Source organism: Plecotus auritus, assembly GCF_963455305.1.
Source record: "Plecotus auritus genome assembly, chromosome: 8".
NCBI lineage: Eukaryota > Metazoa > Chordata > Mammalia > Chiroptera > Vespertilionidae > Plecotus > Plecotus auritus.
The window spans coordinates 45,150,781-45,176,036 of NC_137782.1; the positions used below are offsets into that span (position 1 = coordinate 45,150,781).

The 25,256-nt window shown below is 47.9% G+C and overlaps 1 protein-coding gene across 5 annotated transcripts; it reads right to left on the reverse strand.

The window, feature by feature from the left end:
- Window positions 1-1,396: 1,396 nt before the first annotated feature.
- CNDP2 (carnosine dipeptidase 2) lies at window positions 1,397-24,172 on the reverse strand. 5 transcript variants are annotated; one of them, XM_080686245.1, is made up of 13 exons: window positions 24,099-24,153; window positions 23,346-23,894; window positions 21,406-21,527; window positions 20,013-20,156; window positions 17,765-17,927; window positions 15,924-16,012; window positions 14,290-14,490; window positions 13,005-13,089; window positions 5,037-5,197; window positions 4,369-4,533; window positions 3,262-3,403; window positions 2,870-3,017; window positions 1,397-2,022 (listed from the first exon to the last, which is right to left on the reverse strand). In XM_080686245.1, exons 3-13 carry the CDS (start codon window positions 21,463-21,465, stop codon window positions 1,953-1,955), a joined length of 1,428 nt encoding a protein of 475 aa, XP_080542371.1. In that variant the 5' UTR covers window positions 21,466-21,527; window positions 23,346-23,894; window positions 24,099-24,153; the 3' UTR covers window positions 1,397-1,952. The 5 variants fall into 5 exon arrangements, with proteins under 5 accessions (XP_080542371.1, XP_080542372.1, XP_080542375.1 ...); XM_080686246.1 differs by lacking the exon at window positions 23,346-23,894 and having other exon boundaries at window positions 24,099-24,172; XM_080686249.1 differs by lacking the exon at window positions 23,346-23,894 and having other exon boundaries at window positions 21,406-21,494; window positions 24,099-24,144.
- Window positions 24,173-25,256: the final 1,084 nt, after the last annotated feature.

A 25,256-nucleotide genomic window follows, 5' to 3' on the forward strand; every position in this document is an offset into this window, starting at 1 on the left:
GCGCCCACTCCAGCCCCGGCCGTGTAGCAGAGAAATGGGGGAAGCCCTGGTTGGTTTGGGCACATTAGCCTTGCCATATCCTCACTAGTGAACACATTGTGGTTTAAGGATCCTCACATGCCTAACATCACCTTTCTGACCCAGATACCAACAAGAGCAGATGAACTTCTCTCTCTTAGGTCCAAAAGCTCCTCTCAGCCCCTCCTCTCCTCAGCCCAGCAGTTCTTTTGCCTTTTTCCAAATAATAGGCAGCTGTATTTTTGTCAATGGCCAGCTCCTGGTGGAGTAACAGGGAAGCACTCCTGGACAGCTTTAGAATAGGCAATCCTGGGAAGGCCTCCGCTGCGCACAGTACTTTGCTGATGAGCACCAACTCCCAGGGTAAGCCTCCCTGAGGACGAGAAGGATGGCTGGTTAGGAAGATGAGAATGCAGAACACAGGCTTCAGGACGCTGTGGAGGTGACTCCAGGGCAGGGGAGGACCTGGGGAGTGAAGGTGTCAAGAGAAGGCATGGGGGCCAAAACAATGAGTGTTGTTGTTTTATTTTTTAATATATATATATATTTGTATTGATTTCAGAGAGGAAAGGAGAGAAATATCAATGATGAGAGAGAATCATCCATCGATCAGCTGCCTTCTGCATGCCCTCTACTGGGGACTGAGCCTGCAACCCGAGCATGTGTCCTAATCAGGAATCAAACCATGATATCCTGGTTCATGGGTCAACGCTCAACCACTGAGTCACACTGGCTGGCTAAAACAAAGACTTTTAATGTCATCATTCTGTTCCATCAGTATGGGTATGAGGGCTCAATATATAGCAGCCCCTTTTCACATCCCAGTTCTGATCTGAGTTAAGATGGTCAGCAATGTGGACAAACTATATAGACTTTGAAATGAATTAAGCCCTGCTTCCCATTTACTCTGGGCTTTTTACCAGCTGGGCCAATAAACTCTCCATTTGTTTAAACCAGTGGTCGGCAAACTCATTAGTCAACAGAGCCAAATATCAACAGTACAATTGAAATTACTTTTGAGAGCCAAATTTTTTAAACTTAAACTTCTTTTAACACCACTTCTTTAAAATAGACTCGCCCAGGCCGTGGTATTTTGTGGAAGAGCCACACTCAAGGGGCCAAAGAGCCGCATGTGGCTTGCGAGCCGCGGTTTGCCAACCACTGGTTTAAACCAATCTGACTTGATTTTTGGTGTCTAGGCAGCATAAAGCATGGGGATGGGGATAGACACTTCCCTAACAGCTATGGAGGGGCCGTGAGTCCCCACTCCTCCTGGGGCGCTGAGAGAGAAGACCCACCCCCACCTGAAGCCCCCACAACACACCACCCTCCACACGCAGGGTGCTCCTGGGTAAGTCAGGGGGCAGGGACGCATCCAGAGGCTCCATTTGTACTTTTTATTCATCGGCACAGACAGACCACATGATCCTTCCAGTTAGGTTCAGGTTTGGAGGGTTAGCAAGAAGACAGGAGGGTTACAGTGTTCAGTAAAGGACAGAACCGCAGGGCAGCAAGGGACCAGAAAGGGAGGCCCTCACTCGTCATACGCCCCACCTAGATACACCGTGTGCCTGATCCTGAATCAGAGGCAGAGGTAGGGCCAGGATCAGCAAGGCCTCTGTTTAGTCTGACTAGATGTCAACTAGAACCTTCTACAGAACAACTCTTGTGAGTCCTGGAGACCAAGCCATGCTGAGCATCTCGGAGAATTCAGCTGACATTCGGGGTCACTGATATCCCAGGACTGAATGTGTGTAATTGCCCAGTGTAGGCCATGTCATTCAGGGATAGGCTGGTGCTCCTGTGTCCATTCCTGGATGTCTGTGTGTGGTATGACAAGAGAGGAGGAAGACAGACTGCTTTCTGGAGCGATCAGAGAAGGTGCGGGTGGAGGGCGGGTGCCTTCAGAGGTGCTCCATAGTACACGGGGCCTCTCAGTTCTTCAGCTGAGACACTTCATACAGATACGCAGCCAGCATTTTGGTTCCTTCTATGTAATTGTGCCTGATGGAGAAGAACAAGTCATAGTGTTGGCTGGTGTCCCGAGGTCCAGGCACACATGTGGCATTCTGGGAGCATTCCACCATCCTGGTGTGCGGGCCCTGAGTTTTGCTTGCCTTTAGAATTTGGGCACCTGGTTCTCAAATGTAGGCTCAGCCCAAGTGTCCCAGCAGGGACCAGTCCTGGCCCTGGACTCATCGAATAGATGGGATCTCACCTAGCCCCTGACTACGAAAGGCCTTGCCTTGATCATGGCCCTCCCATTATGTTTGGATCTGAAGCCGCCACCTGGTGTCCTAGGATGCAGGTCTCTGTCTCTCCCTTCCACCCTCCATGCAGGGCCTCTGCCTCTTAGTCCCTGACCCCAAGATGACCCCTGTTTCCTATCCTCCTCTGCTCTTCCTGGGTCTCTCCTCACAGCTTCCAACTCAGAGATCAACTTCCGTCTTTGTTGGTTAAAGACCCCATCATGTCTGTATAAGCCAGGAAGGAGAAAAGTAGCTTATGGAGCCAGTAATGACATGAGGACTTCCAAAAAGGAAGGTGCAGGGGTCCTTCAGGAGTCGCCGGGGAAGCACAAAGATCAACAAACCACTGGGTGAACCTTGTTCTAAAGAACCGCCACCTCCCACAGGCTTCCTTCCCTACCTCCCACCAGTGTTCCCTCCACCAAGGACAGATAGTAGAGAGCACAGGAGGAGGGGACCCCAGAAATGACCTCTTAGCAGCAGGAAAGGGGCAGGTGTGGAGGAGGAAGGGATGCAGGGGACGCCCTGGCTTTCACAGGATTTCTCACTGGTATCCACAAGGAAACTAACCCAGATTCAGGACTGAGGATCCAGAGCCTCACCTGTTGAGCTTTTCATTCTGGGAGTGGGCACCATCATCAGCGGACCCCACGGGCAACAGCATGACATTCTTGCCTGTGGCCTCCTGAAAAGTCAAAGTCACAGGAATACTGCCACCTTCCCTGGTTAAGTCCGGCTCAACACCAAAAACTGGAGGGAATGAAATAAAAGAAATAGTTAGCTTGGGGGCTGAGGCTCCCCCGCATACCTACTACCTGCAGCACCAAGGTCGAACCCTGGGACAGCAGCCCCTCTCAAGGATGGCTGGTGGTGCGGCCCAGCCTGAGCGTCGATGCTCCTCAGAGCATGACTATATAGCTACGTGTCATATGATACGGCAGAGTCCTAGCAGACATTCTGCGGGCCCTGGCATCGTCCCAGGAGAATGTCTGACCTGTTTTCAGGGCTCTTCTCCCAGCCATGTAATGAGGGTGGTTGAAGTCAGACACCCAGGGCTTCCCGCCATGGCCCATGTACACCTTGAATTTGTTGGGGCTCTGCAGTTCAGCAAACTTCTTTGTCAAGTACTTTGTAACCTGAACCACAAACACAAGAGACACAAAGTATTATAAAGCTCTGCACCTGACCCACAGCAGATTTACAGTGAGTCCACATGGCTTGTAAGTAGCCTACCATAAGTCTACCAGGAGTCTACAGTGAGTCAACACAGGTGGTTTACAATTAGCCTACAGTAAGTCCACTATGAATCTATAGTGAGACTATAACAGGTCTACAATGGGTCTAGAGTGAGTCTACAGTGAATTTTCTGCTGCTAAATGCTGATCTGCATAACTGTGATAATAGAAAAGGGGATTTTATCAAGAATCAAAAGCCAGTTATTTGCAGGTAAAAGGTAATGTTTTATGTCAAGCAATTCATCCTTTATGTAGATGTTCCCATACAATGATAATATTTAAACTACGTTTTCAAAATTGTTCTTTGACTTGCTTTATAAAAAAGATCACATCCAGACTAAAAATAGAGCCAGGTGCTGGCTCAGGGAGACCTCTTGATGACAAAATGCCAGTCCTCAGTGTCCTCTCCCCATAGGGAAGCTTCTATCCTCCAAACCTTCCCATCGGGTTGACTGCTCCTGGGAAGCCTGGTGGGCCTGTAGCAATCAGAATTTGCCCCTCTGAAATCTTCCCTGACAGGAGTCTTCCCCTCCGCTCCTCACCACAGCCCAGAGGGTGCTCCCTTGTACCCTCACCATAACATATTGGACCCAAAGTCAGCATCTGACCTGAAGTCAGAGATCAGGTTTGGGCATGCCTCAGCACTGACAAAGGTCACTTACACAGAATGCTTTTTTATGTGGCCTTTATCTTTGATACGTTTCTGAACTGCTTATTCTAGTAATTACTGAGTTGGCCATAGCCAAGAGGTGGGGACATATGGTTTTGGGTTTGTGTTTTTCAGTTGTTCAGAGGAAAACCTTTTGGCCCCCGAATCTTTGACGGTGCACGGCAGCCCCCTCCCCGAGTCCCACTGCCCCATGTACCTGCTCACTGACAACCTCAGGAGTCATGTTGGGCACGAGCCTGATGGAGAACTTGCCAACCACTTTCCTAGGAATCACGGTCTTGGCCCCTGAGCCGGAGAAGGCACCTTCGATCCCGTGGAGAGAGAGGGACGGGTACCGCCATCTGTGCATCAGAACATCTTTCTGCAAAAAATGACAGAGAAGTTCAGGGGACAGCTTTCAGAGGAGACAGGAATGTCGTCTGGGAGGTCCCTCTTAGTCACAGCTGGCCTTTTCCTGAGCACAGGAAGGAGATGCAGACCCCACAGGAGTTCAGTTAATGCTGGCTGACCTGAATGTGAGCTTACATACAGACTTCATAAACCAGGAACTGAGCGGGCTCTGCCAGGTAGGCCTTACACCGTCTCTGGCCTGTCCTAGAGATCATCCCACACACGTAAACAGGTGAGAGCTACCTGCCTCTAGGTTTTCTCTGCATGTATTCCAGGGCCCATGTGGTCACCAGTCAGTATTCGACATTTCTAACAACCTCTCAGCACCCAGCCCGGGAATGGTCTGCACCTTCTGATGACTCAGGTGCCCACAGAAATGCCCAGATCTCTGCCAGCCCCTCTGCTCCTTCCCAAGGGGCCCCTGCAGTTGGGAGGCTTGGGGACGGACAGGTCTTGGCATGGCCAAGGCAGCACCTTGCAGCTGTGCAGCAGGGTCTGTGCTCCCACGTCCTTGGCGTACTCCTCCAGGTCAAAGTCAATCTGATCGTAGAGCTTCAGCTCCTCCTCCGTCACGGGCGCCACAGCCTCGCTGATGCCGGGGATGAGGATCTTCCCCTTCCTGTCCACCAAGCAGCCTGGAGGAGAAAGGGAACGGTGGGTGCTCAGCGCACAGGCTGCAGGGAGTCCTGGCACAAGAGCCCTGTGGTCACCTTTCCTGGGCACACGTGAGCACTCAGGTACCTGTGCTCATGTCAGTTAACTACCGTAATAACCCAGTGAGGTGAGCAGTACCATCTTCCCATTTTAAGACAAAGAGACTTAGATATGAAGGGGCAGGTGAACTGGCCACGGTCACAGACCAGGACACACTGAGCAGAGTGGTCCCAGGCCTCCTCTAAAAACCATGACACTCTCCAATATTGCCTTTTCAATGCACTTTCCACAAGAAAATAGCTGCTCCCAAGCTGAGAGGGAACTAGAGAGAGGGACAGGGTAGACTCCAGTCCCAGGAGCAATAGACTCCACAGATGGCAGCCACCATTCATCTGGGAAGGAAACACACAACAAACCATATGGTGAGGCAACAGGATGCCAGGGAGAGTGAGCTGGGGTCTCACTCTCAAGAAGCCGACCACGCAAGAGCCCTCACTGTGGCCAGTTACAATGTCAAACGGGCTGAAGCAGATGCTGTCTGAGAGACATGACATACTAGGTGTACTGGTTAATAATAGTGGATTTTATAATCAAAGAAAACACGATAATTTCAAGAGAAACATCAAAAGTGCTTTATTCAAAGCAATGTCCATCGCTAGCTACACATTTCCCCCATCATTCAGGTCATTTGTGGATACCGTCCCAACAGAATTTTTCTTGTTTTGAGGCAAACCATTCAGAGACCCAATTTCTACTTCTTCGTACTTTTTGAAGTGCTGCTCAGAAAGTGCTGCTTCTTCATCGATTGGAACAAGTAGGAATCTGAAGGAGCAAGGTCTGGTGAATACGGCAGGTGGGTAAATACTTCCCAGGCAAGATCTTTTAACGTGTCTTTAGAATTCAGGGGTCCTCAAACTTTTTAAACAGGGGGCCAGTTCACTGTCCCTCAAACAGTTGGAGGGCCGGACTATAGTTTAAAAAAAAAACTATGAACAAATTCCTATGTGCACTGCGGGCCCGGGACAAGTTGGCTGCTAAGCAGGACAGGCAGCGGCACCCGGCAGGCAGGATAAATGTCCTCGGTGGGCCGCATGTGGCCTGCGGGCCGTAGTTTGAGGACCCCTGCAGATGGTTTTGAAGTGTGTGATGGTGCGTCATCATGAAGCAAAATTACTTTGCCGTGTTTTCTGGAACATTCTGGTCATTTCACGATCAAAGCATGGTTCAAATTGATTATTTGTTTTCGGTAGCAATCAGTATTAACGATTTCACCTGGTTTTAGAAGCTCATAATACACCACACCTTCCTGATCCCACCAAATGCAGAGCATTGTCTTTTTTCCAAAGTGATTTGGCCTTGCAGTCGATGTTGGTGGTTAACCTGGATCAACCCATGATTTTGTGCATTTGGGATTCTCAAAATAAATCTACTTTTCATCGCCAGTCACAATTTGATGCAAAAAAGACTTTCTTTCATTCCCTTGAAGCAACATTTTACTGATGACTTTTTGGTTTTCCATTTGCCTTTCGTTCAGTCGATGTGGCACCCATTTTCCTTCCTTTAAACTCTTTCCCGGCGGAAGAAACCAAGATGGCGGCATAGGTAAACACCTAAACTGCTGCCTGGCACAACAATTTCAAAACTACAACTAAAAGACAGAACGGACACCATCCAGAACCACAGGAAAGCTGGCTGAGTGAAAATTCTACAACTAGAAGGAAAGAGAAAAGCTCACAGAGAATTGGAGGTACGGCAAAGGGTCTTTGTGCGCGCAGAGAGGAAGGGCGGCTGAGAGCCTGGCTGACTTTCTCTGGCGGAAGGGGGAAGGAAGCCCCCGAATGCACTGAACCCCAGTTCTGACTGCACTGAACCCCAGTTCCGGGCGAGCCCCTGGGGACCCACGCTCTTGTGGGGGGAGTCTGGACTCTCGGGCGGAGACTCGGGAGCCGGGGAAGGCGGAGGACTGAAAGTGCACGCGCGCCAGTGAGCACAAAGGCTGCGGAGGTTGCCACAGGCTTTCCCTAGTGGAAGGGAGTCAGAGGCTCCTGAATGCACTGAGCCCCAGTTCTGACCGCAGTGAACCCCAGTTCCAGGCGAGCCCCTGGGGACCCACGCTCTTGTGGGGGGAGTCTGGACTCTTGGGCGGAGACTGGGAGCCGGGGAAGGCGGAGGACTGAAAGTGCACGCGCGCCAGTGCGCACAAAGGCTGCGGAGGTTGCCACAGGCTTTCCCTAGTGGAAGGGAGTCAGAGGCTCCTGAATGCACTGAGCCCCAGTTCTGACCGCAGTGAACCCCAGTTCCAGGCGAGCCCCTGGGGACGCACGCTCTTGTGGGGGGAGTCTGGACTCTTGGGCGGAGACTGGGAGCCGGGGAAGGCGGAGGACTGAAAGTGCACGCGCGCCAGTGCGCACAAAGGCTGCGGAGGTTGCCACAGGCTTTCCCTAGTGGAAGGGAGTCAGAGGCTCCTGAATGCACTGAGCCCCAGTTCTGACCGCAGTGAACCCCAGTTCCAGGCGAGCCCCTGGGGACCCACGCTCTTGTGGGGGGAGTCTGGACTCTCGGGCGGAGACTGGGAGCCGGGGAAGGCGGAGGACTGAAAGTGCGCGCGCCAGTGCGCACAAAGGCTGTGGAGGTTGCCACAGGCTTTCCCTAGTGGAAGGGAGTCAGAGGCTCCTGAATGCACTGAGCCCCAGTTCTGACTGCAGTGAACCCCAGTTCCAGGCGAGCCCCTGGGGACCCACGCTCTTGTGGGGGGAGTCTGGACTCTCGGGCAGAGACTCGGGAGCCGGGAAGGCAGAGGTCTGAAGGCACGCACGTGCGCGCAAGGGCAAGGCTGACAGGAAGCCAAGACTGAGGCTCCACTCCATCCAAGCTGAGCACAGAGGCTATTGCAATTTGGCAAGTCTAATCCTATAAGGCTGTCTCCAGCACCGAACTTCTCCCAGCATAGACACAGCTGATCCTTACAGCCAACTGGCCTGGAGGTCAATTCTTCCCAGTGATACCAACAACAATCAAGACTTAATTACAACAAGGCTATACACACAGTCCACAAAGGGGTGCACCAAGAGTGTCCACCTCAGGTTAACTGGGGAGGCCAACCCACTGGGCCATATTGGAAACCTAGCACACAAATCTACCTTACCAACTCAGGGAAGCAGTGAAAATGCGGCGTCAAAGAATCAGATCACAAACGAAAGAAATGGAGGAAAACAAACGACTGGATATAGAATTCAAAACCACGGTTATAAGGCTTTTTAAGAATATCCTAGAAAAGGCCGATAAATATAACGAGACCCTCGAAGATATGAAAAAGGACCAACTAGAAATTAAACATACACTGACTGAAATAAAAAATATTATACAGAGACCCAAAAACAGACAAGAGGAACACAAAAATCAAGTCAAAGAATTGAATTACAAAGAAGCAAAAAACACTCAACCGAAAAAGCAAAAAGCAAAAAAAAAAAAATCCAAAAAGTTGAAGATAATGTAAGAAGACTCTGGGACAACTTCAAGCGTACCAACATCAGAATTATGGGGGTGCCAGAAGAAGAGAGAGAGCAAGAGACTGAAAACCTATTTGAAGAAATAATGACAGAAAACTTCCCACACCTGGTGAAAGAAATAGACTTACAAGTCCAGGAAGCCCACAGAACCCCAAACAAAAGGAATCCAAAGAGGACCACACCAAGACACATCATAATTAAAATGCTAAAAGCAAAAGACAAAGAGAGAATATTAAAAGCAGCAAGAGAAAAACAGTTAGTTACCTACAAGGGAGCACCCATACGACTGTCAGCTGACTTTTCAACAGAAACTATGCAGGCCAGACGGGAGTGGCAAGAAATTTTCAATGTGATGAATAGCAAGAACCTACAACCAAGATTACTCTACCCAGCAAAGCTATCATTCAGAATTGAAGGGCAGATAAAGAGTTTCACAGACAAGAAAAAGCTAAAGGAGTTCATCACCACCAAACCAGTATTATATGAAATGCTGAAAGGTATTCTTAAAGAAGAGGAAGAAGAAAAAAGTAAAGATAAAAATTATGAACAACAAATACATATCTATCAACAAGTGAACCTAAAAATCAAGTGAATTAAAAACCTGAGGGACAGAATAATCTGGTGAATATAATAGAATCAGGGGCATAGAAAGGGAGTGGACTGATAATTCTCAGGGGGAAAGAGGTATGGGGGGTTCATGAAGAGACTGGACAAAAATCATACACCTATGGATGAGGACAGTGGGGGGGAGGTAAGGGCAGAAGGTGGGGTGGGAAATGGGTGGAGGGGAGATATGGGGAGAAAAAGGAGAAATAATTGTAATAATCTGAATAAAGATTTATTTAAAAAAAAAAGAATAAAAAAAAATAAAATCTTTCCCATTGCTTGTAAACGATTGGGAATTGTTTTCTGAGCAATGTTTAATCTTTCTGCAAGTAGTTTTTGAGACTGGGCATGCATCTTCATCCAATAATGCTTGTAATTATTGGTCTTCAAACTTTTTCGGTTGACCTGGACGTCTTTGTCTTTCACATTGAAATCATCACTTTTAAAGTATTTAAACCAGCATTCACAAGTATCTTGAGATGGAGCATGTTCACCATAAGCTTCCCGAAGTATTCAGTAGCACTTTTCTTCAAAATGAAGTAATGAATTAAAACTTCCCACAAATGCTCTTTTTTTGGCATGAAATTCGACATTTTTAAGTGTAAAAATATCTATGATGTTAACAACTTCAGAAAATTTGACATATGAAGTTTTGAAGCTTGTTGTCAATACAACAAAATAGCATACATATCAAATCACATCGCATGAGAAACCAAGATGGCAGCATAAGGTATACACCTGTACGAGCTGCCTCTCACAACCACACCAAAACTACAGCTAAAAGACAAAAGGACTATCATCCAGAACCACGAGAAAGCTGGCTGAGTAGAAGTTCTACAACTAGAAGGAAAGAAAAAAGTACATTGAGACTGAGTTGGAGGTGCAGAGGCATGGAAGAGCAGAGGTACAGAGGCACATGAATCAGGCTGGCAACTGGGTGCACTGTTTTTTTCAATCAGAAGGGAGATACAAGCTCCCGACTGCTCTGAACTCCAGTTTCTGGCGATATTCTGGGGACCCAGACTCCTACGGGCAGAAACTGGACTGTTTGGCTGGGTTGGAAAGCGAGGGTGGCTTTCTCGCAGAGGTGCTCACAGGAATCATTGTTACTGCGTGGAGGCGCGGGACACAGGGGCATGGAGATGCAGAGACGGCTGATTGGCAGTCATCGCTGTTTGCTCCTCCCTGAGACCCCAGCCCCACCCAATTTACAACTCCAGCCAAGCTGTGCACAGCGGCTTTTGCATATGAATGGCCTGTCCTTTTGCAGCCTAACCCAGTGGTTGGCAAACTGTGGCTCGCAAGCCACATGTGGCTCTTTGGCCCCATGAGTGTGGCTCTTCCACCAAATACCATGGCCTGGGCAAGTCTATTTTGAAGAAGTGGCATTAGGAGAAGTTTAAGTTTAAAAAATTTGGCTCTCAAAAGAAATTTCAATCGTTGTACTGTTGATATTTGGCTCTGTTGACTAATGAGTTTGCCGATCACTGGCCTAACCTAACAAACTGCAGCTGGGTCAGAGAGCTCCAAAACTTCCAAACCCCAAACAAAGAGGAGAAATCTGCAGATCTCCCTGTAGCTCCTGCTGGGTGGCCTCAGGCAGTAGCTGATTTTGCACCTCCTTGGAGATCCAGGAACCAGTGTACCTAGTGGTCAGTGTGAGACAATACCAGATTTCAACTCCTCACATCCATAAGTGACACACTCAGGGGGCAGACTCAGTGAGCACCAAAGCCCCACTGAAGCAAGTCCTGCCCCATAAGGGTATCTCTAGCACAGCAGTTCTTCCATTATAGACACAGCGGGTCCTCACAGCCAGGTGCCCTGGAGGTCAATTCCTCCCAGTGACACCAACAACAATCAAGGCTTAACTACAACAACACTGTGCACACAGCCCACAAAGAGGTGCACCAAGAGTGTCCACCTCAGGTGATTTGGGAGGCTGAGCCACTGGGCCCTATAGGCCACCTACCACACAAAGCCACTCCATCAACACAGGGAAGCAACCAAAATGCAGAGACAAAGAAACATGTCACAAATGAAAGAAATGGAGGAAAGCAAACTACTGGATATAGAGTTCAAAACCACAGTTATAAGGTTACTCAAGAATCTTCTAGAAACCTCCGAGAAACTTAGTGAGACCTCCGAGGAACTTAGTGAGACCTTCAAGGATCTTAATGAGAATGCCAAAAAAAATGCAAAAGGACCAGTCAGAAATTAAACATACAATGTCTAAAACAAAGAATAATATACAGAAATTTAACAGTAGACTAGAGGATCCCAAGAATCAAATCAAATATTTGAAATACAAGGAAGCAAAAAACACCCAACCAGAAAAGCAAAAAGCAAAAATAATCCAAAAATACAAAGATAGTGTAAGGAGCCTCTGGGACAACTTCAAGCATACCAATATCCGAATTATGGGGGTGCCAGAAGAAGAGAGAGAGCAAGATATTGAAAACCTATTAGAAGAAATAATGACAGAAAACTTCCCCTACCTGGTGAAAGAAATAGACTTACAAGTCCAGGAAGTGCAGAGAACCCCAAACAAGAGGAACCCAAAGAGGACCACACTAAGACACATCATAATTAAAATGCCAAGAGCAAAAGACAAAGAGAGAATCTTGAAAGCACCAAGAGAAAAACAGTTAGTTGCCTACAAGGGAGTACCCATATGACTGTCAGCTGACTTCTCAATAGAAACTATGCAGGCCAGAAGGGAATGGCAAGAAATATTCAAAGTGATGAACATCAAGAACCTACAACCAAGATTACTCTACCCAGCAAAGCTATCATTTAGAATTGAAGGTCAGATAAAGAGCTTCACAGATAAGAAAAAGCTAAAGGAGTTCATCACCACCAAACCAGTATTATATAAAATGCTGAAGGGTATTCTTTAAGAAGAAGAAGAAGAAGAAAAAGGTAAAGATAAAAATTATGAACAATAAAGTGACAACAAATACATATCTATCAACAAGTGAATCTAAAAATCAAGTCAATAATAAATCTGATGAACAGAATAAACTGGTGAATATAATAGAATCAGGGGTATAGAAAGGGAGTGGACTGACAATTCTCAGGAGGAAGGGGCGTGAGGGGTGTGGGAAGAGATTGGACAAAAATCTTACACTCTATGGATGAGGACAGTGGCGGGGGTAAAGGCATGGGGTGGGGGTGGGGGGAAACTCCAAGGAGGGGTGCTATGGGGGGAATAAAGAGAAACATCTGTAATAATCTGAACAATAAAGATTTATTTTTAAAAAATCGCACCGCATATTTATCAACATATGTGTAACTCATCTATTGAAAAAAATCTGCATTATTAACCAGTACACCTAGTACATGTTCAGAGGAAGGACAGTTGTGGGAATCTAGGGGACAGGATGGACAGGGCCAGACAGGGATGAAGGAGCCAGGGGTGCCCAGCTGGGTCCTGGAGGCGAGACAGAATTTAGCTACACAGGGAGGTAAGGGTATGAGGAAGAGGAAGGCAGAAACCAGGCATCCATACCCAATCTTTTAAAGGGAACAGTGAGCAGAGCAAGGGAGCCGCAGAGTAACAGGGAAGTGGTTCATGAAGAACGCTGGAATGCACCAAATGCTGATGACAGCCTGGAAATAGCCCACCAGCTGGTCTCCCAAATCACCAAGTCATGACTGAAACCCGGCTTACCCATCAGCGTAATGAGATCCGTCATGGCCTCGTGCACTGAGCCCCCGTACACCCCAGAGTGCAGGTCTTTGTCACTGCATTCCACCTGGAAGGAACAAAGACCACTCTATTGGGCTGCTTAGCGGGAGCTTATTTTTATCATGTGACAGTAAATTGAACCAAGAACATTCACAAGATCTGACAGGCAATTTTTAAAATCAAAATTTGCTCCCTCAACGAGCAAAGCAAGGCATTTCCTAAATTATAAAACTTGAAACAACAGAAAATACCCTTGGAAATGCCAACCACAGGTAAACCAGGAATATAACCATAGGTGAATTAGGAATACTGACCCCAAGTGAACTAGGAGTACTGAGCACAGATGAACCAGGAATACCGATGGGCACAGTGAGCTAGGAATACTGGGCACAGGTGAACTAGGAGTGCTGAACACAGATGAACTAGGAGTACTGAGCACAGGTGAACTAGGAGTGCTGAGCACAGGTGAACTAGGAGTGCTGAGCACAGGTGAATAGGAGTACTGAGCACAGGTGAGCTAGCAGTACTGAGTAGGGCAATTCCCCCAGCTCTCAGAGCCTTTTGCAGTGGTTTCAGGGATACCTTCCAAGAGCTACTATAAGGGCAACAACAACCAGGAAAAAGAGCCAGCAGGGACCTGAAGCTCAAGGACCTGAAGTCAGTGTCCGCCCCACTGCTGCCACGCTATGTAACCAGGATAAGGCAGTAACAGCCCTGGGCCTCTGCCTCCTCGCCTGTAGCAGAGTAAGACTGCTCACCTCCCAGCTACTGTGTCCCCTTTGGTTATTCGTACAGCAGGTAGAAAGGTGTCTTGCACAGGGTGAGTGCTCAGCACAGCAACTATGATCATTCACAGAACTTTTGAGTCTATAGACCACCCTCACATGCAGGAACTAATCATCAATCACCTGTGCAGTAGAAACCCCCCACCTTTCTGTGTAGAGGAGAAGACCGAGGCTTAGCCCACCAGTGAGTGGTACGTCCATCCTCCTGGGCTTCTGTGTTGAGGGTAACGTCCCAGTTCCCTTAAGATCACTTAGGGGCTAAAATATGAACACTGTCACTTTTGAAAGGAAGTCTTCCTAAAATGCTCTGCGTAAGTCTCAGTCTTCCTACATGGACTAGCACTTCAGCTTTCCTCAACTGTGCAAGACAATCCTGCAAAGAACACACCCTAGCTTGAAGGTGGATGACGCTGATTCTGATGGCACTGGGCATGGAGCACCACAGGGGAATCACCATGGGACATGGGAAACGTGGCCGATACCTCGATGAAAAAGTAGCAGATGCCCCTGAGGCCATAGGTGATGCAGGGCTTCTTCTTCCCCAGCCAGTAGTTGTCAGAAATGCAGACGTAGTCCACGTCTTTAAAGAAGGTGTCCTTTTGGGCAAAAATCAGCTCATCCAGGCCCTCGGAGCCCGACTCCTCCATGCCCTCCAGACAGAATCGGATGTTAACAGGGATTTCCTGTGATAGGAAAAGAGTGTCGCAGGCATTTAGCTTTCACACATGTTTAGTTCTTAGAGACAACAGACAGGAAGTCACCAAATGTGAAATCACCAATTTCAAATACCCAACTTCCTCCAGACCAAGCACTCTGGCAGGAGGTGTGCGGTTCCCAGTGACCCTCAGTCCCCAGGTGCTGGGCTGTGTCAGGGGACAAGCCTGACTCCAGTCACAGCCATATCCTCACTGAGAGCTCCTTGCCAGCAACTCCTCAGGTGACCACACTTCTGAGTCACAGGGATCTATGTGCTCACCCAGCAAAGAAACCACAGGTGTCTTCATTTACACCCTTGTGGCCACCACCAGTGCCCTCGAGGGAGGAAAGCCTCTTTCTAATTTAGAAGGTACTCCTGCACTATGACCTCCTGCTCGCACTAAAGTACCTTTTCTTAAAGAGTGGATGCTGCCATCTGTCCATCCAGCTCCTCTCTGCAGTTTACCAGGTCTCCCCAGTGCTGTGCGGTGAGGCAGGTGGCCTTTCACACATGAGAAAATGAAGGCTGTGGCGTGGCAGGGCCTCACTGGGACTGAAGTTTGCACAGTCCTGTTCAGAACTGCCCCCGGATGGCACTGCTCAGGCATACCTCCCCTCCTCTGCCCCTCAGATGGATTTCTTCTGGGGACCTTGGTATATGGAACAGGTAGGTGGAGCTGCTCTGGGTGGCTCTGCCCTGCACACGGCCACCCCTTCTCTCAGTTGCCCTCAGTCCCTGTGCCCAGCATGTGGCGGCCATGGGAGCACTGCCATCCAGTGGTTCTGGGCCATGGCTTTCTCCTGTGCAAAATGGACCCCTGGGCCCTATTCGGATCTACCATTTCACGCTCTAACAAACACGCTTGTCTTACAATTCTAATTTGATCATGACACAAGAGAAAGGCAAGATGCAAAAACCATCTGTACACTTGATCACAATTAGGTTAAAAACAGTTGAAAAGATTGGTAAGTACCAAAACATTAAGTCTTTTAGGGTTGAGATTCTAGGCAACTTTTTCTCTCTACTTCTCTAAAGTTTACAAACTTTCAACAAGGAGTGGAGATTTCCTAGTTAAGAAAATATATTTCTAAAAATAAATGTATTTTCAGGAGGCTGTAAACCATGCAGAGAAAGTAAGGGGTTTGTCCGCTATCACAGTCCAGGTGGGAGGGTCATTTGTGTGTAGCCTGGGTTCCTGCCGAGTCATCAATAGTGCGACCCTTGAATGCTGTAAAACAATTACACCTGCAGTGTTTCCTGACGCTGGAACACAACCTCTCATCTAAAATCTGAGTCATTGGGCTGACACTTTGGGGGGAGCCTGCTGTCTCACATCCTAGTGATCTTTGATCTTGAGAAGCCCGGCCTTGTTACCCTCAGATGGAATGGGGTGAACCAGGCTCAAGGAGGGTGACATACTTGACTTGTTTTCTGAAAGGCTTCCAGGGCATTCATCCAGCCGGCCACTGGCCCCTTGTCATCAGTCGAACCTCTCCCATACAGTTTGCCTGGAAAAACAATCAGCAAATTCATAGCATTACAATGACAAGGAGACAGATGGAGAGTGAACCCTCGGTGAACATCTGGTAACATCTTAGCGAATCCACATACGTCTGCCCTGAGAAAGTCTCTTGACATTGGAAGCCCATTTTCCTGTTATCAGGAGCCCCAAGTCTCTACCCAGCACTATTGCTAAAATGATGGGAGAATTTGCCGTCACTGAAGGCAGCCACGTGAATGCCTCCAAGTCCCTCTCCCGTCCCCCACGGATGTGGCAGTTAGCCAGTGCTCACGATCCTGCTGACTCAGGGCACAAACTTCAGACCCAGGTCCAGGAGCTTACTATCAGTGGGCCAGTGGTTAAAATCGACTTCCATAACCAGCTGGTATCAATAAGGGTGGAAAACCTGGGCAGGGCTGGGAAGCATGATATGCCCTTATCAAGAGAAGGACAAATCTCACCCCACCCCAATTTCACATCTAATCTGATAAATAATGGGACTTATGCTTGTCCCTTATTTCTCCAGGGCCGTGGTCGGCAAACTCATTAGTCAACAGAGCCAAATAGCAACAGTACAACGATTGAAATTTCTTTTGAGAGCCAAATTTTTTAAACTTAAACTTCTTCTAACGCGACTTCTTCAAAATATACTCACCCAGGCCGTGGTATTTTGTGGAAGAGCCACACTCAAGGGGCCAAAGAGCCGCATGTGGCTAGCGAGCCACGGTTTGCCGACCACTGCTCCAGGGTATCACTGAAATCTAACAGCACAATACTGCTTCCCCTCAGTGTAAGGAGTCAGTCCCTCCCCTCTGCATCCCTGCTCCTGGGAACCCTCCTGGGGAAACAAGGCCTCCCCCTGGCCTGCTGTCATGTGACACAAAGCACCTGAGGGCGACCAGAGCAGAACACAGATGGCCATGCCTGCCAGGGGCTCAGCTTCCCTCTGTCCTGGTCAGCTGACTTCCTCATTCCTAAGACTGTTTTCAAATGTTTGGCAGTTTTAACATGATCCACCCCAAAGTAGTACAAGGCTTAAAGCTATCACTACCCTGGGAATTTACTTTTAAATTGAACCCAACTTTTCACAAAAGCTAAAGATCTCTCCTAAAAGCATCATTGTTCTGTGAGGAATGCTGACGAGGTGACAGGGGGGTGATTGCTAACTTTTATACAACAAAACATGTTATGAGAGGCGAGTTTGGGATGCAACTTAGTTCAGTATTTTCTAAATAATGGATAAAAACTACTACGATCTTAAAGCAGAAGATGTGTGTGGACCACGCTGCACAGAGGTGTACAAGACAAAGGCATGCACCCCCCGGCTTCTTCCAGTGTCCTCGATGCTGAGTCTGCTGAGGGAGCCTTCTGTCTGGTGCGATCAGGAGGGGCTGTGTTCTAAGCTGGCGGTGCAGGTGCGGGAGGAGTGATGAGGAAGACAACTCAAGGAGGCAGGGGTCCCAGTGCCACCAAGTCTCCAGAGAGTTGTCAAGTAAAGACTCAGCATGTGAGGGCTGCACTGCCTCAGTTCAGAGCTGGGGAAGCCTCACTGACCCAAGGCCACAAACCCCCGTTTCCACAGGATGGGAAGGCTTTCTCATGTTCCTGTCTGGTGCACACGTGTAAACTTCTGGAAGCCGATTTCTACATTAGGTCACAAGAGCCTGTTCTGGGAAGATGGCCAAGGGAGTACTGGTCATTCTGCTGGTGAAGAATCAGCAGGATTTGAAGCACTGCTCTGCCAGGAGAACGTCCTTACCGTCTCGCTCCACCAGGGTGAAGGGCTCACTGTCCCAGCCGTCCTCCAGGGTTGCCGGCTGCACGTCCAGATGGCCGTAGATGCACACTGTCTTCTTCTGGGGGTCGGAGCCCAGCTTGCCAAGTAAAATGGGAGGAAGTGGTATCTCTGAGCCATCAGGGAGCTGTAAGAGGAAAGGGAAGCATATGAAGACAGCCTTTGTTTAAAAACCTGGTGTTTATGGCAGATATTATTAAAATACCTTAAGCGTTCTTATCCCTTCTCATCAACCTCCCTCTATTGTAGGGTTTAAGATCATATTGCTCAACTGAGTCATTTAATTAACAAGAAGTTACTTTGCTATAACCCAGAGTACAAAGACTGAATTATGTTCACCAATTGCAGGCAATTTGGTAAATTTTTTTAAAAATATTTTTTATTGATATTTTACAGAGAGGAAGGGAGAGGGATAGAGAGCTAGAAACATTGATGAGAGAGAAACATCGATCAGCTGCCTCCTGCACACCTCCCACGGGGGATGTGCCCGCAACCAAGGTACATGCCCTTGACCGGAATCGAACCCGGGACCCTTCAGTCCGCAGGCCGACGCTCTATCCACTGAGCCAAACCGGTTTCGGCAATTTGGTAAATTTTTAAAGGCAGATTGTTTTTTCTAACTTTTATACAACAAAACATGTTATGAGAGGCGAGTTTGGGATGCAACTTAGTTCAGTATTTTCTAAATAATGGATAAAAACTACTATGATCTTAAAGCAGAAGATGGGTATTTGAAAATCACATTCATTCTGCACAGAAAGGGCTGTAGACCAGGATGCAGTGACTAAGTCATAGGAAAGTGCACGAGTAGGCACTGGAGCAGGTCCTCTGGAAGGTTTTCTGGTCTCCAATGATCCCGTAAGAACGGGGCCAATGCATTAACCATGGTATTCTCTCTAGAATAGCAATGCAGGAAGTGAAGGCAGGCTCAGTGCTTCTCCTATGCCTACACCAGCTCAACTCTCCAGCCGACACTTTAAAATCCGGCCCTGCACCCTGTAACAGCTCTGCCAGCTCCTCTATTCCAACAGGGAAACCTGTCACCATTATAAAGTACCACCAGCAAAACGCAGGGGGGAGGGTGGGGGGAGGGTTGCAGGAGGGTGAAAAGTTCACATAATTTTGTGTCGCTGCTGGGTAAGGATTACTCATGCTAGAACCATCACACACGTCTAGTTACTAGAACACAGTCTTTGTGAAATAAACATTAATAAACTCACAGACTAAACTGGTAATGAAACTAAACTAACAATTTACAATCAAGAGGTAAATGAGCAACTAGTAAAAATGACAAGCCTATCAGGATGAGTGATGGGCTGATGAAAGTGTCCATCCCAAGCTCCAGGGGCTCTGAGCACCCCTAGGCATACCATACATTCAGGAACGCACCAGGCTGCCGGGATTTTTGCAGGTCCTCAGATTTGTCTTTCCAGTAAACTCCACTCATAAATACTCAGCGTAAGTAACTCTCAGTAACCCCACAGGTACCCCTGTGCAGCCCTCACAAACACTGCTGGACTGGAATCAGGAGGCCCAGGTTTTATCTCCACTGGGAACTGGTGTGGTTCCCAGTGGAGGCAAAGCCCACCTGGGCCTCGGGTGCTTCCACTCATGAAAAGAGCAGACTGAGCTGACTGTCCACAGTAAAATCCAGAAACAATGACCTCAACTGACACACCATCAGGCAAGAAAACTGAGATAAAGCAAACCTTGCCACACCCTGCAATAGAAAATGATACTGCATCTTCGAAAATACATGGCATGAAACATGTAATTCACATGGGACTGAAATCATTGGAATGACTGAGCATGAGTGGACTGTTCACATCAGTTAGAAACCAATTTCCTGTCAGAATCCAGCTCACACACAAAGTTCCTCTTTTTCAAGAAAAAGTGCTATTCCTCGCAGTCGGGATGCTGGAGACAGAGTGTGGGGACCATGGGAGTCTTCGTGTTTTTACACTTACGTGGATAGAGTGTAGCTGCCTAGTTTGAAAGGAGACTGATTTCTGGTGAATCTCAGTTATTTTCTAAGAACAGCCTCTACACTAACTTATTGGGTAACCCTCCGTAGTTCTCCTTCCTGGAGAGAAATGCCGAGAATTACAAAAACCTGTGCCCCAGTCCAACTGAAGAAACCACACAGAGATTTATATCCAAATCAGGCCTTTCTGGTGAAAGACAAGCAGGGTATCTGAGCATACACTCATACCTTCTGTTTTCCAATATCCACCAGTTCCACGGAGCCGCCCAACTGCTTGATATCCGCAGCGGCCACTTCCATCATCTTTTTTATTTCCCCTCTCTTCTCGGGCCACGCAGATACGCTCTGGATGGCCACCCATTCCGCAAGCTTCTGTTTGTGGACAATAAGCAAAAAGGAATTCTCAAAAGATACTCCTAAAGGAAGAAAGGCATCCATACCTTTGCTGTGTTTCAGGCACCCAATGTTGACCTGCTACCTGTGGCCACTCCATGTTGACATGTTGACCACACATGGAAGAATAGATCAATCAAAACCTACTTTTACTGACCCTGTAGCAAGAACTATATAGCATAACAGAAACATGTCAGAATGCGTATTTTTAACCATTAAGCATGAGGTGAATATAAAATGTACAGAGTCCATAAATACCTTTATATCTGAATCTAACAAAATTACAAATGAGGGGTACAGAAACTACCCAAGATTTTCAGTTCAGGTTAGCTTAGTTATCATCCTTATAATGGCAAGTTCTCTAAAGTATAAGTTTTAGAATGAGAACTCTAAATATTTCATCTGAAATGTGGCTACCAAGAATAACTTTAAAGCATGATTCTTTAAATTAAACTCAAGTAACAGATTAATCTATAATGCTACTGAATCATTGAAAACATCCTAAATGCAAAAGAGGTCTTTAATCTACCTCAAGAAATTATAGATGAAGATTAAACAAAAATTTCAATTAGCTCTGCCATTTCTAGAAACATATATTAAGACTTTCTGTCAAAAGCCAAAATTATAACTTCTACACTGTAATGAGGAGGTAAAGTAAAAGATCTCTAGACTTATATATACAGGGTGGGGCAAAAGTAGGTTTACAGTTGTAAGGGAAACAGTTTATTCTCATATTATTTATTATTGTATTATTTTTCATATGAACAACTATAAACCTATTTTGCCCCACCCTGAATACATACACTCTCTCTCTCTCTCTCTCTCTCTCTCTCTCTCACACACACACACACACACACACACACACACTTCTTTTTCTGTGAGAACTCTTAAGAACTACTCTCTTAGCAGATTCAAGTTTACAACATAGTATTGTTAACTATGGTAACCATGCTGTACATTAAGCCTCCTGAACTTACTCTTCTTATAACTGAAAGTGTATGCCCTTTGCCTAGGATCAGGAACTCACCACTTCCCATAGCCCCTGGCAAACGCCATTCTACCCTCTGCTTCTCTGAGTTCCTTGTTCAGATTGTACATAGAAATGAGATCATGCAGTGTTTGTCTGTCTTTAATACTTGATTTAAACAGCATAACTCACATTAGTTCCCCTGCCCCAAAGGACTAAACTGGATTTTAAGTTCATTAGAATAAATAAATATTCCCTTACCTTGATGTAGCGATCCTGATTTTCATCCACATACTTAAACAGAGTAGCGAGGACCGACATCTTCAACCAAAGGGCAGGCCTTGGAGATTCTTGGAGGGAAGAGCGACCTGTCAATCCTGCCTCTACACAGGGCCGGAATGAGGAAAAGTCACTCGACTGCTCAGGGTCATGAACTCCTACCCCACCTTCCTGGCCAGCAGTCATCACGAGGACTCCAGGAAGTGACCGCAGAGGCAGAAATGAAAGCTTTGGGATGCAGTGAGAGGCTAGGGTTGATCTCCCACCTTTTTCATAAGGAAAATGTACCCAAGATTGTGTCACAATGGCAGATAAAGAAGCAAGGGCCTGGGTTGAAGATAATCTGATGAAAACCAAAAGTAGGTACTTCTCAGTAATGCTGACTTATCAGCACTTAAAAATTTAATTTAATTTTACTCTCCTGAAGCACATAGAGAACTTTTCACTTACTATGACCACAGAGGCAACCATCACTCCAAGGATCCCAGCAAAAATGTCACAGCCTACCTCTTACAGTCACAAGGGCACAACATAGCAGAAAAGCCCCAGGAGAGGCTGATAAACCCTGTTTAAGGAAGTTGACAATCTGAGTCCAGAAACTGCTAAAGGCAACATGGGAAAGAAGGCCCGATTAGAATAAGCAGCTCCATCTACCTGCACCCATCCCCCTGTGCATTTTCTAACACCCAGTTTCCCATGTGTGAGACCCACCACATCCCACTCCACCCCACAAATACGAGGGTGGGGGGGAGAAATCCTCTGATGCCTCACCTTAAAATCTGAAATGCATATGAAACAAAAATGATTCTGCTATATATTGGGACTTTCAAAATTGCTTGTCCCCTCCTTCAATTGACAATTTGAATCCCATCTAGTGGTTGGAAAGGGCTCAGTTATACCCCAGAGATAGGCAGTATTTCAGACCCGGAGCTGCAAACTCACAAGATCCCACCACATGCAGGAGTGCTGATGCCTGGGCACTGACACACTGGTTAAAGAGCATGTTTTGTTTAGTATCAGAATCCAAAGTGATTTCTGGAAAGGGGAGTGACTGTATCTGCTGTGACATAAAGCGGGAAGCTGCTCAGCAACTGAGGAAGTTGCCAGAGCTGTGCAGTGTGAGTTCAGTGAGAAGAGATCAAAGTGCTTATTTTCAGTGCCTCTTTCCTCCTCCTCAAATACCAGCCATAAATTATTACAAACCTCCCAGCCAACTCGGATGGGTTCAGCTGAGGCTCTCATCTGAAAGAGCCCAGCAAGACAGTCCATGAATGCCGCAGAGGGATTTCACGGTCGTTAATAAGTCAAATTTTCATCCATCTATCACCAAAAATGTAAACAGGAGGATGTCTATGACAGCATGCTATGCTGGGCACTTTTATTTGGGTTCCTGGTCATCAAATACCACAAGTCCAAAACGCACTGCGGTATCTTCTCTTTCATAGTATGCTCTTTGCAGCCAAATTAACCCATGGCCTTCCAGTAGAGCCACTGGAAGACGGAACTACTTACACTGCACCTTTCATCAAAGGAGAGTCAACAGACCAGATTGCGAAGCCAACCCTCCAGGGCTGGGCCAAAAGCATCATCTGAACTACTAGTCAAAGCTACTTTCTCCCTCGCACTCACTTTCTGAGTATTTCTTGTCCTCCCCTCCCCCACATCAACTGGGACCTGCTGATGGGAATCTGTTAAGGTGAAAGCGCTGAGTTGGAGTGAACAAAAGCAAATATCCTTTCGAAATAAGTACCCTTTTCACTCCCCTCTTGAAACCTGAAGTTCCTGGGGAGTAACAAAATTTCACTAGTGAAACTAGTGGGTACGGAAGGAGTGACCCTGGGAGCCCCTGGAACCGTCTACAATACCTACAAATCAATCTTTGTCCCCATTAACTCACGGCATACGTTACAATATATCAATACCTGAATCATGGCTTCGAGTCTGCAAAAAACCCTCCACTAAAACGGGCAGGAACGTCCAATTTTCCCCATCTAGAGCTTTATCCCAAACACAGTTTTACAATTTATCTTTCCGCACTCCTCCGTGCAAACACCAGGGACGACAAAGGTGTGAATGGAAGGTCCCCGTACAGGTGCGGGTGCTCCACGAGTTTACACCGACTCAGCTCCAGGATGACGCCCGGGACCCCATGTTGGCGGCGGGGGCGGATTGGTGGCCCTGTCTGCGAGACCCAGGCCTCAGGGACATGGTGCCAGTGTCCTGGGACCAGGGATCACCTCCATGTTACAGGTAAGGAAACTGAGCCCGACCTGCTCAGACCCGCAAGCTGCAACCCTCGCCTTTAATGCCGGCGAGAGCTAGAGACCCCTGACCCGGGGCCGGGCCATGCAGCACTATCCAGAGCCACCGCCAAAAGCTCTGCGGGGGAGAGAAAGGCTTCCGTTTGCGGCGGGCCTAGGGACGGAGGGTGCGCCCTTCCGCGCCCGCGGAGCCCGGATTCTGCGCCGGCCCTGTTTGAACGAGACACCAGGTTTTCAGTCACCGCCGGCTACACGGACCAGGCGGTGGGCGCCGCCCCTCCAAACCCCCCAACCCGACCCGCTGCGCCCGGAGCCCTCCGTTCCTGCCTCGACAACCATTCTGCATGCCTAGCGAGGCGCGACTCCCGGGGTCCCGGTGGCAACCCGCCCGCCCAGCCAGGGAAGGTCCCTCACCCGCCCGCTGCTGCCGCGCCTAGGCCGCTTCACGTGCCCCAGTCACGCCCCTGGCGGGGCTAGCCCCGCCCACTAATCCCCGCCCACCAATCCCCGCTTCTATAGGACCAGCGTCACCCCGCCCCCGGCGCGGCCCGCCCACCAATCCCCGGACTCTTCCGGGAACAGGCATAGCCCCGCCCCTCCCCGCCTTCGCCCCGCCTCCTCAGGGCGCAATCCGGAGTTGAGCGCCTGCTGGTGACGTGACCTCCCTCTGTGTCTTTTGCTCTCTCTGACTTGGCGCCTTGGACTGGGGCCTCAATGTTGGGATCTGACCCGGTGGCTTATAATGAGGTTCTGAGGTCTCAAGTCGGGGAGCCCACACCTCACCCCCTGAACTCTCTGGCTTTGTGGGGTGTCCCATCCCGGTGGGCTCCTGAGCAGTGCACATTTTACTGGTCACACACATTTTCTTTTCACGTAGCTTTGGCATTTCCTTCACAAAACCTTCATCAGCACCATTACCAATATTTTAGTACATAAATTCAATAATCCCAGAAATCAAGGAAGGCAGACTGCCAACCAATGGTCATTGTGGCCAATTCAATGCCAATCTGGGGTGTAGTGGATAAGGAAACTTTATTCAGTGCAAAGAGCTCGATTGTAATATGGCAAGAACAGCACGCTGTGAAATGACTGGGGTGGGGTTTCAGCTCAATTCCACTCTGCCCATCTGGTTGGTGTTTCAGCCTTTCAGCTCCAGCAGTGAAACACAATCTTCAGTCTACCCAAAGGGATGCTGAAATATAGAAAGAAGTCCCATCTCTGGTCCTTGATTGGTTTGATCTCATGTAAATGAGGTCTCCAAATCCTTGCAGTCTGGTTGGTCAGATTGATGCTAATAGAATATACCTGTGTAGCTCCAATTGGTCAGGGAAAGTCTCAGTCCTATTGGTTGAAACAGGCTTCCAGGAACTCCTCTGGCTCAAGATAGCAGGAATGCAGTGCAGGCTAGGGTGACAGGCCCCCGTTTAAAAATGGTTGCTATGCTCTATTTTTTAAAATTTTGAGCCCAGTTACCCACCAGGAGCCCTTCTTGGTAGGTGTCTTCTTTCTTAGGCTCCACCTCCACAAGACACACCATTTATTTATCAAGCATCTGCTACTTATATTTTACAA

Excerpts from the sequence above, each read along its gene's own strand:
- CNDP2 (XM_080686247.1), bottom strand. The coding sequence starts at position 21,609 with ATGACTGCTGGCCAGGAAGGTGGGGTAGGAGTTCATGACCCTGAGCAG. Across the intron at positions 14,491-15,923 it reads CCTTTCAGAAAACAAGTCAA|GAAATCCCTGTTAACATCCG; the intron begins GTATGTCACCCT and ends TTCCTATCACAG. Across the intron at positions 5,198-13,004 it reads GGATCTCATTACGCTGATGG|GCTGCTTGGTGGACAGGAAG; the intron begins GTAAGCCGGGTT and ends TTTCTCCTCCAG.